Source organism: Anomaloglossus baeobatrachus, chromosome 5 (assembly GCF_048569485.1).
Source record: "Anomaloglossus baeobatrachus isolate aAnoBae1 chromosome 5, aAnoBae1.hap1, whole genome shotgun sequence".
Lineage (NCBI taxonomy): Eukaryota > Metazoa > Chordata > Amphibia > Anura > Aromobatidae > Anomaloglossus > Anomaloglossus baeobatrachus.
The window spans coordinates 56604835-56618543 of NC_134357.1; the positions used below are offsets into that span (position 1 = coordinate 56604835).

Sequence of the window (13709 nt, forward strand, 5' to 3'; positions counted from 1 at the left end):
CCCTCGTTGATACTGAACCTATCCTGGCTAGTGAGTAGGTTAGCGAAACACTAGTCCCACTACTACAATAAAACAACACAAGAAAGGTAAGACAAACAGGTAGGGAAAGACACAACAAAAAGCAACCTTTGGATTCTTCAGCAAGAAACTACGCAGCTGCAACAGAAACAACACCACAGCTATGTAGAAAAGAGCTCTTTCAACATGGTCAGAACAGAGACTCTCACCGGCACGGAGTAAAGCCAGGAGTGGGTATATATAATGGAAGGACGGGATGATAAAATGTTAGAGCTGTGATTAAGGCTAAGAGTAACCTCAGCCAGCAGGGAAAAGGTCCTTAACCTTTTAACAGAATGTAAAACTACTCCAATACAAGATGTAATCTGTGAACGCTACACATTTGTGACATTTCTGCAGTAGTTGTCAGGCTGAGTAAAACCATTTATTTTTATTTTCTCATACTTTTTAGGTTTTTTTAGTTAAGGAAAGGGTTTTCCTGTTCCAGACTTTCGCTTAGCTAAAGATTCTCTCTCTATTAGGCCTGCGACACACATCCGTGCCGCCGGCACGTGTTTGTCATTTTTTTCACGTACCGGCGGCATGGAGACACATTAAGCAATGCTACCCTATTGCAGAAGGCACACACACGTAAAACCACACGGAACGTGTGTCCGTGTGCGTTTGTACGTGTGTGCATTTTTCAAAGCGCTGACATGTCAGTGTTTTCTCCCGCAGCACGGGTGTCACACGGCTCGCACCTGTACCACACGGGTGTAGTGTGGATGCGGTCCCGTGTGACACGCGCCGGAGAAAACACACGTGTCGGTGAAAAAAAAAAAACATTAACTCACTTTCTCCTGCCCTCCTGTCTCTGCCGCTGCTGCCTCTTGCTGCCGACCGCCGCTCATTATTCTCATTGAATATTCACTTCACTGCCTGTTAGCAGCAGCAGCGGGGAGACGGCAGGGCTGGAGACCGAGGATCAGCACCACGGACAGCAGCGCGGACAGCAGGAAGGACCAGGTGAGTATGTAAATTACCGGTTCTACGTGTGCTATCACGGCTAGCACACGTAGAACACACGTGTCCCGCACGTAGCAGAGACACGTACTTACCTGCACGCAACACGCAGGGGAAATACGTGTCTCTCGGCACGTGCGTGATTTTCACGTGAATGTGGCAGAGGCCTTAAGGATATTCACATCCACCTTATACACTGACAGCTCATTGTTTGAGGAGGACAGTATAATTCGTCAATTCTCCAGTACTGGTGCTGTGGAGTAACCAAAAACTTGGTCATGGTTTTCACCACAAACCACACACAGGTGATCATTGATGGTGACTGCGGCAGTATGTTACCCTGGGATCTGCTTACCATAAAGGGACACTTTTTACACAAAGAGATTGACTACTACTTATTTACTAGCTGCATACTCTCTTTTTTTGTTTATTTGTGACACATTTTCATTTATGCCTAATATCTACAGATTCAAAAAGTAAAGAAGAGACGAAGAAGCCCATGAAAAGAATACATTTCCCAGAAACGTGGCTGTATGAATTAGTTTCTGTGGGGTAAGGACATCTCCATGTATTTTGTAGACTTTGAGAACTTCTAGAAAAGCTCCAAATTATTTACTTATTATCTCATAATCAATATTCAGTGAAAACAACTAATAATAATAATTTTGATTGTTAGATAAAACTCATATAGGGAATTCATCTAAATGTTTCATGGGGAAGTACACATTTAGCAATCTGTAAAGTTAAAAGACCACGCAAGCGTTTTGTTTTTTTTTCTTCCATGCCGGAGTGACACTTTAAATGGAAGTCCCCTACCCCTGGCAGACATTACAACACACGCTCCCAATGCAACTCTATGAGAGCCAGAACGAGGCTCTTATACACTTGTATTGAGTTGCAACCTCCAGCAAACACTGGAGCTGCCGGCAAGTCACAAATCTCTGGAGACGGACCGGACTGGCACTTTAAATGTAAGTCCCCTACCCATAGTGATATATTCATCCCCTGGTGTTTTCATACTTTTTTGGTGCCGCTCAGTTCCTGTGATGTCATCTTCTGACTGTAACTTCTGACTGTATAGAAGTTACACTGCATACTCAAAGTAACATGTATAAATTTGATTTATTCAAAAAAGCCAAGCAAAGGAAGTGAACTCATCTAGACAGATATATATTCTCTGACGTTTCGGCCAACGTCCTTGTTCACAGAGTTTACTGTCAAAGGTGGTTCAGAATCCTAGAGGAAAATGGCTGTGGCTGTGGTATTAGTGGAAAAATATGGGGGCGTTCTGCCCTGGGTGCCTTGTGCATGCAATCTGAGCCTGTGTAAGTGCCGGCGCTCCCGTGCCTTGGTTGTAAAGGGAAGGCACGGGAGCGCTGCCACTTACAAACATCAAACATCTCCTTACCTGCGTCCACCGACAATGCGGAAGGAAGGAGGTGGACTCCGCCCCTCCGCTTCTATTGGCCGGCCACTTAGTGACGTTGCGGTGACGCCGAACGCGCACCTCCCCCTTGAAGGAGGGATTGTTCGGCGGTCACAGCAATGTCGCCGACCAGTTATGTGCGTGTGAAGCTGTCATAGCGATAATGTTCGCTACGGCAGCGATCATCAGATATCGCATGTACGACGGGGGCTGGTGCTATTGCGCTTGACATCGTGTAAAGCCCGCTTTATTGTACTGCAAAGGGCCCTTTTCTGTCTTTGTCCGCCAGTGTGAGTTGATAATGAATTGTATCCCAATCTGGGGCAGTGAACATCTGACTCAAGGGTTTTTTACTTCCTCCAAATCAACATGTTAGGCTATAGGTTGAATTTGATGAACTTATATCTATCTGCAACCTAAAAAACTATGAAACTGTGACGTGGGGCTGGGTGGTAGCCATGGGCGAGGGACGTAGTCCTGCTGCTCCCATCCTGGCGCGCTACAGAAACGGGAGATACAGTGTGCGATGGGGTGCCTGCTGGAGTGGGTATGGAATGGTTACCTGAGCTCCATGGTGCTTGTGGGCTATAAGCCTGCGGCTTCGAATACGGTTCACACTGTGCGGATTTTCTTCCATAGTGATTAAAGACGAACTCAGACGGGTTACCAACTGCTTCAAGTTTACTTGTAGTGTAACTCACACACTATTGTCCTTCTCTTTCAAAGAGACAAATGTTCTCAAAGGGCATTATCTCTCAAATACACTGCGGATCTTCCGTAACAGCTGCAGCCAGAGTGCCCCTGGCTACCAGGGAGAATGAGTTTTTTCCACTTTAATGTAAGCACTATGCTGTCCCCAAAGGGGCTATAATACGTCTTTGGGTTGAGTTGAGTCCGTGGCTCCCAATCCCGCAGTGACGGTGGCTGTCCGAAGACTATAGCGGGCTTTACATGTTGCGACATCAGCAACGAGATATCGTCAGGGTCACGCCGTTAGTGACGCACATCCGGCGCCGTTACCGACATCGCAGTGTGTAACGCAAATGAGCGATGATCAACGAGCACAAAAACGTCAAAAATCGTGGCTCGTTGTCACGTCGCTCATTTCCATAATATCACTGCAGCGACAGGTACGAAGTTGTTTGTCGTTCCTACGGCAGCACACATCGCTGTGTATGACACCGATGGACCGACAAACATCTCCTTACCTGCGTCCATCGAAAAAGGAGGAAGGAAGGAGGTCGGCGGCATGTTCTGGCCGCTCATCTCTGGCCTCTCCTTTTCTATTGGGCGGCGGTTCAGTGACGCTGCTGTGACGTCGCTGTGACGCTGAACGAACCGCCCCCTTGGAAAGGAGGCGGATCGCCGGTCACAGCGACGTCGCAGAGCAGGTATGTACGTGTGACGCTGCCGTAGAGATAATGTTCGCTACGGCAGCGATCACCACTTATCGCATGTGCGACGGGGGCGGGTGTTATCACGCTCGGCATCGCTAGCATCGGCTAGAGATGTCACAGCGTGTAAAGCCTGCTTATGGCCCTTTCACTAACCGCACTGTTCTCGATAGCATGCTAGCCAAAGAGGCGCTGTCTTTTGTCCCTCTCAATACTTCCAGGAAGCCTCTCTCTACTGCAATCTGTAGTTGGTCACCAGCTTTTCTTCCTCCTGCACAAATATCTCCTACTATATTCCATTCACTGTGGGCCTTTGCCTTTCTCAGCTCTGCCCTTTCAGTCCTGCCACTATAGCTCATATCTTACAGCTAGAGAGCTCAGTGACACCCAGTGGTAGCTGGCAGTACTGTAACATAACCACACGAGAACTTTAGGCTATGTGCGCACTAGTGCGTTTTACCCGCGGATTTGCAGCGGAAATTTCTTGAGAAATGTCTGCAATCTTTGTGCAGACATTTCCCAGAAAATTCTATGTGAAAAAAAATAGCTGTGTGCACGCTGCGGATTTTTCTCAAGAAATTTCCTTGAGAAGAATTTCTTGAGAAAATTTCTTGAGAAAATGAGCATGTCAATTCTTTTCCGCAGGTACCCTGTGGATTTCGGCAGTACAGCCTGCAAAATCCGCAAGGAACAACCTGCGGGAAAATCGCGGCAAATTCGCGGCTAATCCGTGGCTTATCCGCGGCAAATCCGCATGCGGATTTGCCGCGGATTTGGTGCGGATTTTTTCCGGAGGTCCGGAAATCTTCCACTCCCAGAAGTTTCTCAAGAAATTTTCTTGAGAAACTTCACAGTTCTAGTGCGCACAAAGCCTGACACATCTTAGGCCGTGCTCACATCAGCGGTATTTTGCTGCAAAACCGGATCCGTCACAAATGCGTTTCAGCTCCATTAATTTCCTATGGAATCGTAGCAAGATGCGCTCACATGCAGTCGCGTGCATCGCATGTGACTGCATCTTGCTGCGACTCCATAGGAAATGAATGGAGCTGAAACGCATTTGTGACGGATCCGGTTTTGCGGCAAAATACCGCTGATGCGAGCGCGGCCGTACTACTACAAATATAAAATACAAGCATTGATGTCTTCACAACCGCAGGTCACCCTCTTAGAAAACTATCATTTCAGCTAACGGTATTTCCCCAACAAAGTAGAAAAAAAGAAAAGTTTCATATGTACATTCCTGCTGCTACGTGCAGGAATATACAGTTTATAGGGCAAGCGGTGAATGGTCCTCCATAAAGGGAATCTTTGTACAAGTTTTTGCTAGCCAATCTAATAGCAGCATATTGTGGAAATAGAGACCTTGATTCCAGTGATGTGTCACTTACTGGGCTACTTTTTGCAGTTCTGATAAAAGAATTGTTTTATCAGCAGATTATCACTAGAGGACTAGTAAAACAGTTTTCAGTTAGACCTTCATATTCATGTGCTCTGTGTAACTCCATCCCCACCACTGATTAGAAGCATTCTGCCTATGCACAGTGTACACAGAAAGATGCCAATCAGTGGTGTAGGTGGGGTTATATAGACAAGGGAGAATAAGGAACATAGAGGAACATAGAGCAGCCGCAGAGATATACTGAGGTGCAGAGACATTAAAGAGTTTGTTAGAAACAAAAATGGCGGAGCAGGACCTCCCCTTCTCTGTGTGCAATGAATGTAAAATATCGTAGTAGCTAATCTCCAACTCAGGGGCTGAACTCAGGGATAACTACAGCTGGAGCCTGGATGTGGCGAAACGGCAAAATGCAAAAAGAAAACTGCAGGATACAAGTTGTTCTGTCATCCCTTTACGGGCCCTGAGGCGTGTGAAGTTTGACATGCAGCTAAACCTTTATCCACCATAGCTTTATAAGGAGATTGTTGTTCGAAATCTGTTTTTATTAAACGTTGGTAAATGTGTTTGGTGAAACTAAGAACAATAAGATATGTACAAATCAGCACATGTATAATGCAACAGGGGAACATACATCCCAGATATCTGTACAATATACATACAAATGTACAAGCAGCTTGAATTTAGCTAGTAGATGAAGCTAACTAAACATAGTGAGATTCCAGAGCTTCAGATAGCAACAAAACAGATTTCCTTACCAGCGATGAGTTCACAAGGGGGATAAAATGGAGAATGTCTTCAGTATGTGAGTCATTAGACAATGGAGACTTCCTACCCAGAATGCACCACAAAGGGGAGGCGAAAAGAGGTATGAAATACAAGGTTAATGCTGAGAAAAGTTTGTTCACTAGTGAACATAGATGTACAACAAATCAGGACACTGAAAAACACATTAAATGCAGAAGGCAGAACACAAGTCATTATTCAATAATAGTATACTATATGCATGACTATTCTTAGACATCAAACTTTCAATTATGGAGCAATAGAAACTTAGGCGGGCTTTGCACGTTGCGACATCGTAAGCCGATGCTGCGATGTCGCACGCGATAGTCCCCGCCCCCGTCGCAGGTACAATATCTTGTGAAAGCTGGCGTAGCGAAAATTATCGCTACGCCAGCTTCACATGCACTCACCTGCCCTGCGACCGTCGCTCTGGCCGGCGACCCGCCTCCTTCCTAAGGGGGCGGGTCGTGCGGCGTCACAGCGACGTCACACGGCAGGCGGCCAATAGCGGCGGAGGGGCGGAGATGAGCAGGGTGTAAACAACCCGCCCACCTCCTTCCTTCCGTAGAGCCGCCAGCGGCAGGTAAGGAGATGTTCCTTGCTTCTGCGGCTTTACACACAGCGATGTGTGCTGCCGCAGGAACGAGGAACAACATCGTACCTGTCCCGGCACTGGCATTATGGAAATGTCGGTGAATGCAACGATGATACGATAATGACGTTTTTGCGCTCATTCATCGTATCATCTAGCATTTACACAGTACGATGTCGAAAGTGACGCCGGATGTGCGTCACTTTCGATTTGACCCCACCGACATCGCACGTGCGATGTCGCAATGTGCAAAGCCGCCCTTAGACGTTGAGACCTTAAACGTTCAGTGATATATCTGTTGCATTTTTTTAGCGGGAGGCCTCATGTTTGTATTTTTATTTCCAGGCAATTTGAACATATGTTTTTCCTTTGTTTTTTTTTCAGTCCTCAAGGACACATTGCTCTAAATCTGACTACTCCACATAGTATCACCACATGGGAAACGGAAGCATTCTGCCTGGGCAGCTCTGGATTCGGGAAGGCCGATGCCGTTGGACTCGCCACCTTTCAGCCTTATTTCATCGAACTGATTTCACCTTACTCTGTGGTACAAGGAGAGGAATTCACCATCACTGCCCATGTCTTCAACTACCTAAAGTCCTGTATAATGGTACGAGAGATCACCATTTCTTTCCACCATTGCCAATTTTTATTTTTGCACGCTTGTTTTTTTCCTTTCCTCCTTCTAAGGCCTCGGTTCCACTTGCGTTTTGCACGGACGAGTGCAATTCGATAAATCATCGGATTGCTCTCACTCTAGTGCAAAACTATGGAGCAGTGTCCATCTGCGGTTGATTTCTCATGCCATATCGGCACGCAGAATGAATTGCAGCACGCTGCGTATAGCAGCGATTCTCGGCTCACGCACCCCCATACAAGTCTATGGGAACGTGTGAAACATTGCACTGCACTCGCATGTCATCCGACCGCAGTGCAATATACGTAGAGACAGGCCGGGAAAGAGATGGGGAGAAAGTGCTCCCTCCCTCTTCTAAGAGGCTGTGATACATTAGCATATCACTTCTGATGCTCTCGCATCGGAAGCTGTGAGCAAGTTGAAACGTACCCTAATGCTGGGTTTACACACTGAGACTTTCTAGCGATCCAACCTGCGATCTCAACCTAGCCCGGATCGCTACAAAGTCTCTGGTGAGCTGTCAAACAGGCAGACCTGGCCAACGACCTAACAGCGATCCGGACCTGCAGAGCGACTAGCTGGTCGTTGGGGACAGCAGGTGAACTTCACCCGACTTCATTTAATGCCGCGCGGCTGTGTGCCGTGTAAATAAATAAATAATTAAAAAATCCGGCGTGCGGTCCCCCCCTATTTTAATACCAGCCAGATAAAGCCATACGGCTGCAGGCTGGTATTCTCAGGATGGGGAGCCCCACGTTATGGGGAGCCCCCCAGCCTAACAATATCAGCCAGCAGACGCCCAGAATTGCCGCATTCATTAGATGCGACAGATCTGGGACTGTACCCGGCTCTTCCCAATTTGCCCTGGTGCGTTGGCAAATCGGGGTAATAAGGAGTTATTGGCAGCCCATAGCTGCCAATAAGTCCAAGATTAATCATGTCAGGCGTCACCCCGAGATACCTTCCATGATTAATCTGTAAATTACAGTTAAAAAACACACACCCGAAAAATCCTTTATTAGAAATAAAAAACACAAACACATTCCCTCATTACCAATTTATTACCCACAACAAAGCCCTCCTTGTCCGGCGTAATCCACGGTCCTCCAACGTCGCATCCAGCTCTGCTGCATGCAGGTGACAGGAGCAGCAGAAGACACAGCCGCTCCTGTCACCTGCACACAGCTAATGAAGAGAGCGGATCCAGCGGTGGATGCAGCGGTGGCCGCGGGTAACCTCAGTGACAGTTCAGCTGATCGCGCTACTCACCTCATTTGCTGCGTGGAGCTGACCGGAGCGGCGGTGAGTAGCGCGATCAGCTGAGCTGTCACTGAGGTTACCCGCAGCCACCGCTGGATCCAGGTAACCTCAGTGACAGCTCAGCCGATCACACGGCTCTCTTCATTAGCTGCGTGCAGGTGACAGGAGCGGCTGTGTCTTCTGCTGCTCCTGTCACCTGCATGCAGCAGAGCTGGATGCGACGTTGGAGGACCATGGATTACGCCGGACAAGGAGGGCTTTGTTGTGGGTAATAAATTGGTAATGAGGGAATTTGTTAGTGTTCTTTATTTCTAATAAAGGATTTTTCGGGTGTGTGTGTTTTTTAACTGTAATTTACAGATTAATCATGGAAGGTATCTCGGGGAGACGCCTGACATGGTTAATCTAGGACTTATTGGCAGCTATGGGCTGCCAATAACTCCTTATTACCCCGATTTGCCAACGCACCAGGGCAAATCGGGAAGAGCCGGGTACAGTCCCAGAACTGTCGCATCTAATGTATGTGGCAATTCTGGGCGGCTGCTGGCTGATATTGTTAGACTGGGGGGCTTCCCATAACGTGGAGCTCCCCATCCTGAGAATACCAGCCTTTAGCCGTATGGCTTTATCTGGCTGGTATTAAAATTGGGGGGGACCTCACGCCGGATTTTTTAATTATTTATTTATTTATTTTACTGCACAGTATAGACACGCCCACCGGCTGCTGTGATTGGGTGCAGTGACACAGCTGTCACTCAGCGTGTGGGCGTGTCTCACTGCAACCAATCATATTTGCCGGTGGGCGGGGAAAAGCAGGGAATACGAGATTGTTTAATGAGCGGCCGGCTTTTTCAAAAAAGGAAAAGCCGCTGGAGCAGAGTGAACGCCGTGCAGCGCCGGTGATGGGGGATCGGTGAGTATGAGAGAGGGGGGGACACTTCAGTCACTCGGGGGATTAGCGGTCACCGGTGAATCCTTCACCGGTGACCGCTAATCAGGACGCTACACAGACAGAGCCGCGGAGTCGCTGTAAAGTCCCCTTTACACACTGAAACTTGCTAGCGATGCATGCTGCACAGCGGGAAACAAAGGACCTAGGAATGGTCCTGAACGATTTGTAGCGATCACAACTTCACAGCAGGGGCCAGGTCGCTGATAGGTTTCACACACTGCAATGTCGCTGGGGAGGTCGCTGTAACGTCACAAAACCGGTGACGTTACAGCGATGTCGTTTGCGATGTTGCAGTGTGTAAACCCAGCTTAAGTCATGATCTTTTTTTTTCCATCTCAGTAGATTGATGGATTGCATTTTAAAGGCACTATTCATTTTACCATGTAATACACTGTAAAGCAGGGGAAAAAAGTGAAGTTATGTGAAAAAAAACCACAACTCACAATTGTTTTTTGAGTCATTGCAATGTAAAAATGGCCTGAAAACATGAATTTTCATGAAAGTAAGATTAGGCTAATGCTAGGTATAATTTTTTAGTTACTAAGAAAAAGACTGAAGGCACATCCTACATTTCTAATGTGAACAGGTGCAAACTGAGCATGAAACATAGTAACAAAAAGGAGACAATTACACTCTGTAGTGCTAAGATATGTGTAACAATGAATATAGGAATATAGACGTGCATTACTGCTATGGAAAACATGAAAACATTTAGATACTTAGTACACAAAAATGGCTAGTTTTATGTGAGCCCAACAGCCAACGACAAGGGGACCTCTTATTGTTGGGTCCCTGCCTACTCTAACGCCTTTCTTTGGGTTAAAAAACCTCCAATTTATGGGCAGACAGGAACCCAAGTATCTAAGTGTGCTAAGTATCTCAATGTTTACATGTTTTTCATAGCAGTAATGCATGTCTATATTCCCATATTCATTGTTCCACATGTCTTAGCACAACAGAGTGCAACTGTCTCCTTTTTGTTAGTATGTTTCGTGATCAGTTTGCACCTGTTCACATTAGAAAGTTAGGATGTGCCATCAGTCTTTTTTTAGATTACAGGGTCATTCCTTCTTATTGAGCACTCCTGCTCTTCAGCCTTAGGCAATTTTAATTCTTCATTTGCAGGTTCTTGTTCACCCATACATTGTAGATTTTTAAAACCAAAGAAAGGCATTAGAGTAGGCAGGGACTCAACAAAAAGAGGTCACCTTGCCATTGGCTGTTGGGCTCACATAAATCAGGCCATTTTTATGTGCTAAGTATCCAAATTTTTACATATTTGTTATAGCGGTAATGCATGTCTATATTCCCATATTCATTGTTACCCATATCTTAGCACTACAGAATGCAACTGTCTCCTTTTTGTTACTAATTTTTAGTTACTGACATCTGGTGAGAAATTTATGTCAATACCCCCTTTAGGAATATATGTATTTAGAAAATTGGGGATTGTGGTCAATACTTATTTCACTCGCTGGAAGAAAAACGTGGATTTCTCTGAAATAAGACATCGGATCGCAGATATCAGGATATCATCTTACTCCGCTTCCTATGCCCTACATGCCAAGTCCCTTTAAAGGCAAAGCCATTAGGATATTTTTGGTTTGTTCTATATATTTAAGGAAATAAAATTACAAATTTGGTAGTTATAACTATTTCAATAAAAAACATTATGGAAATCACACTATGTTATTTACAGGTATTTGTGTCTCTTTCTGACCTGGAGAATAACCTATCAGTCAGGAACAAGGATCAGTCCAAATGTGTCTGTGAAGATCCGTTTGCAACTTTTACATGGAACCTATCGGCTTCAGAACCAGGTATACTGGAGACCTCGAATGTATGATATTGATAGTTATCCAAATAGTTTGATTTATTAACTATGAAAAGTTATAAAAGCAGTAAAGGAGAAAAAAAAATCAAATAGGCTATGATTATAGTCACATGGCTGCTTTTTTATGGATATAGTGTCACAACTATCTAGAAGGTGAAACTTGGAGATAATAGTAGTAGATGCTGGAGAGACAAAAAGGCGCAATATAGGGTCTTATCCTTGTGGAAAGGGATAGAAAGTACAGGGAATTGCTTACCTGGGGTAGTTGTGTAAGTCACAACAACTATAAAAGGTATATAGCTGTGCGATGGCTGCTGCAGACCCCGTGTAAACTCAAAATGGATAAAGCAGGAGAAGAAGGGGTTAAATCCAGGCTGCCATGTATAGTAAAGAAGGATCCAGGAACAATCAGTATTATTTCATTATTCTACGCGTTTCAGAGTCTTGCTCCTTCATCAGGACAAAAATCAAGGATGTACATCAGTGATTTTTGGCCTGAAGAAGGAGAAAAACTCCGAAACGCTAGAACAATAAAATCATAATACTGATTGTTCCTGGATCCTCCTTTACTATACATGTCAGCGCGGTCTTAACCCCCTCTGCTCCTGCTTTATCCATTATGAGAGGAGTCTGGTATTGCAGTTCAGCTCGGTTGGGGTTCTTTCACATGTCTGTGCAAATTAGTCCGATGTCGGATCGCAATGCTACGGTACTCCTGACCCGAGCATGAAAGCGTCAGATATTTTTTATTCCTAAACAGCCCCATTAAAGAGAATCTTACTGCGTACCTCTCCAATTACCGCTGTTCCACTCATTCTGAAACAGTTTTTTTTCTTTTTCTTCTGTGCCTCTCTGTTCCAAAGTTATACCCCCTGCTACTAAAGGTGCTGATTTTCCATTCAACCATTCAGGCGTATACCACAGAGATTCTCTAAGGGCACAATCATGTTTTGATTGGTCAATGTCAGAGGAGAAAAAGCAAACGCTGGCAAAGAATTTCTATGGCATACCTCTTTCTAGTCCCCACAGCAAACATTGGAGCAATCAGGCAGGTGACAAATAGCGGAATAGGACCAGAGTTGCGCGAGAACAGCAGAAGACGGAGGCTGGTAAGTATATAGTCCCACAATCTAAGCTCTTTTCTAATATACTTGCTTTAAAAATTCCCTACCATTCTTTAACTATACTATCTAACAGCTACTGTGAGTTTTTTCTATTTCCTGTCTGATGACGATTCATTTGAATAGCTCAGTGCATGCTGAGATATTCAATGCGCCATCAGGGGGCAGAGGCTGCGGTCACTGTGACAGCCTCTTCCCCTCCCTGAAAAGAAGCATCATCAGTGACGCTTGTTTCAAGGGCGGTGATGTCACTGCTCTGTCCCTGAGTGTCTTCCTAGTACAGTGTCTAAATTTTCGTCTTCTCCAGTATACTGTCTTCCCTCTGTGGTTTGTCTCACACCTCCTTGTGCAGTATTTCCTTCTGTGCCCTGCGATGAGCACCACATCCAGACTATTGTTGGCTTATGAATAGTAATAAAGCTGGCAGCAGAGCGGGGTCACTGGCAGAGACCAGTGGCGTCACCTGTGGGGAGGTGCTGATCTCCTGGTATAGTAACACTGCTCTGTTGCTGTCTTATTACTAGTCATAAGCTGACAGTCCAGACGCTGTGCTAATCACGGCACGAAAGGAGATACTGCACAAAGAAGACAGCACGTGGGTGGGAGACAGCACACTGATGGGGGGGGCTCAGGGATTGAGACACAGCATTAGGAAGACACTCAAGGACACAACAGTGATAGCACCGCCCACTGATAATTCTTTGTTTTAGGACGAGGCAGAGGTTGTTACAGTTACTGTGAAACTAAGCATCATCAGTGAGACACTGAATTATGAATGCATTCAAGGACACAGCAGTGACAGCGCCACCCCTGAAACGAGCGCCACTGATGAAGTTTTTTTTCAGGGAGGGGAATAGGCTGTGATAGTGACCAAAACCTCTGCCCCCTGCTGATGCTGTGAATATCTCAGCATGCACTAGGGTGCACAAACAAATTGTTGAGTCAGTAAGAAAAAAGTAATGAAACTTCAGCTTACCATAAGCAACTGCACTCCAGGACTTGCAGGTGCTCGTGGTCCTCCAGACCGGCCAGGCTGGTATGTAGCTGAGAAGAAGTGAAGGGTGGATCCAGCACCACAATCCAGTATATTAAAATATCAAAAATTTATTGGGTATTAAAAATCCACCGGATCCAAAACTTGAGAGAGAACGGATAAGCGTACCTTATGCGTTTCAGACAATAAATAAAAACAAGTCCTTAATCATAGGTGATCACCTATGATTAAGGACTTGTTTTTATTTATTGTCTGAAACGCATAAGGTACGCTTATCCGTTCTCTCTCAAGTTT

At 45.6% G+C, this 13709-nt stretch overlaps 1 protein-coding gene across 1 annotated transcript in view; it reads left to right on the forward strand.

The window, feature by feature from the left end:
• LOC142312623 (alpha-2-macroglobulin-like protein 1) overlaps positions 1–13709 on the forward strand; it is a 174685-nt gene that overhangs the window by 76099 nt on the left and 84877 nt on the right. Inside the window, exons 18-20 of the mRNA XM_075351618.1 lie at positions 1488–1572; positions 7002–7227; positions 11166–11286. Of these exons, the coding sequence (XP_075207733.1) occupies positions 1488–1572; positions 7002–7227; positions 11166–11286 (432 nt within the window). The remainder of the gene's footprint in view (positions 1–1487; positions 1573–7001; positions 7228–11165; positions 11287–13709) is intronic.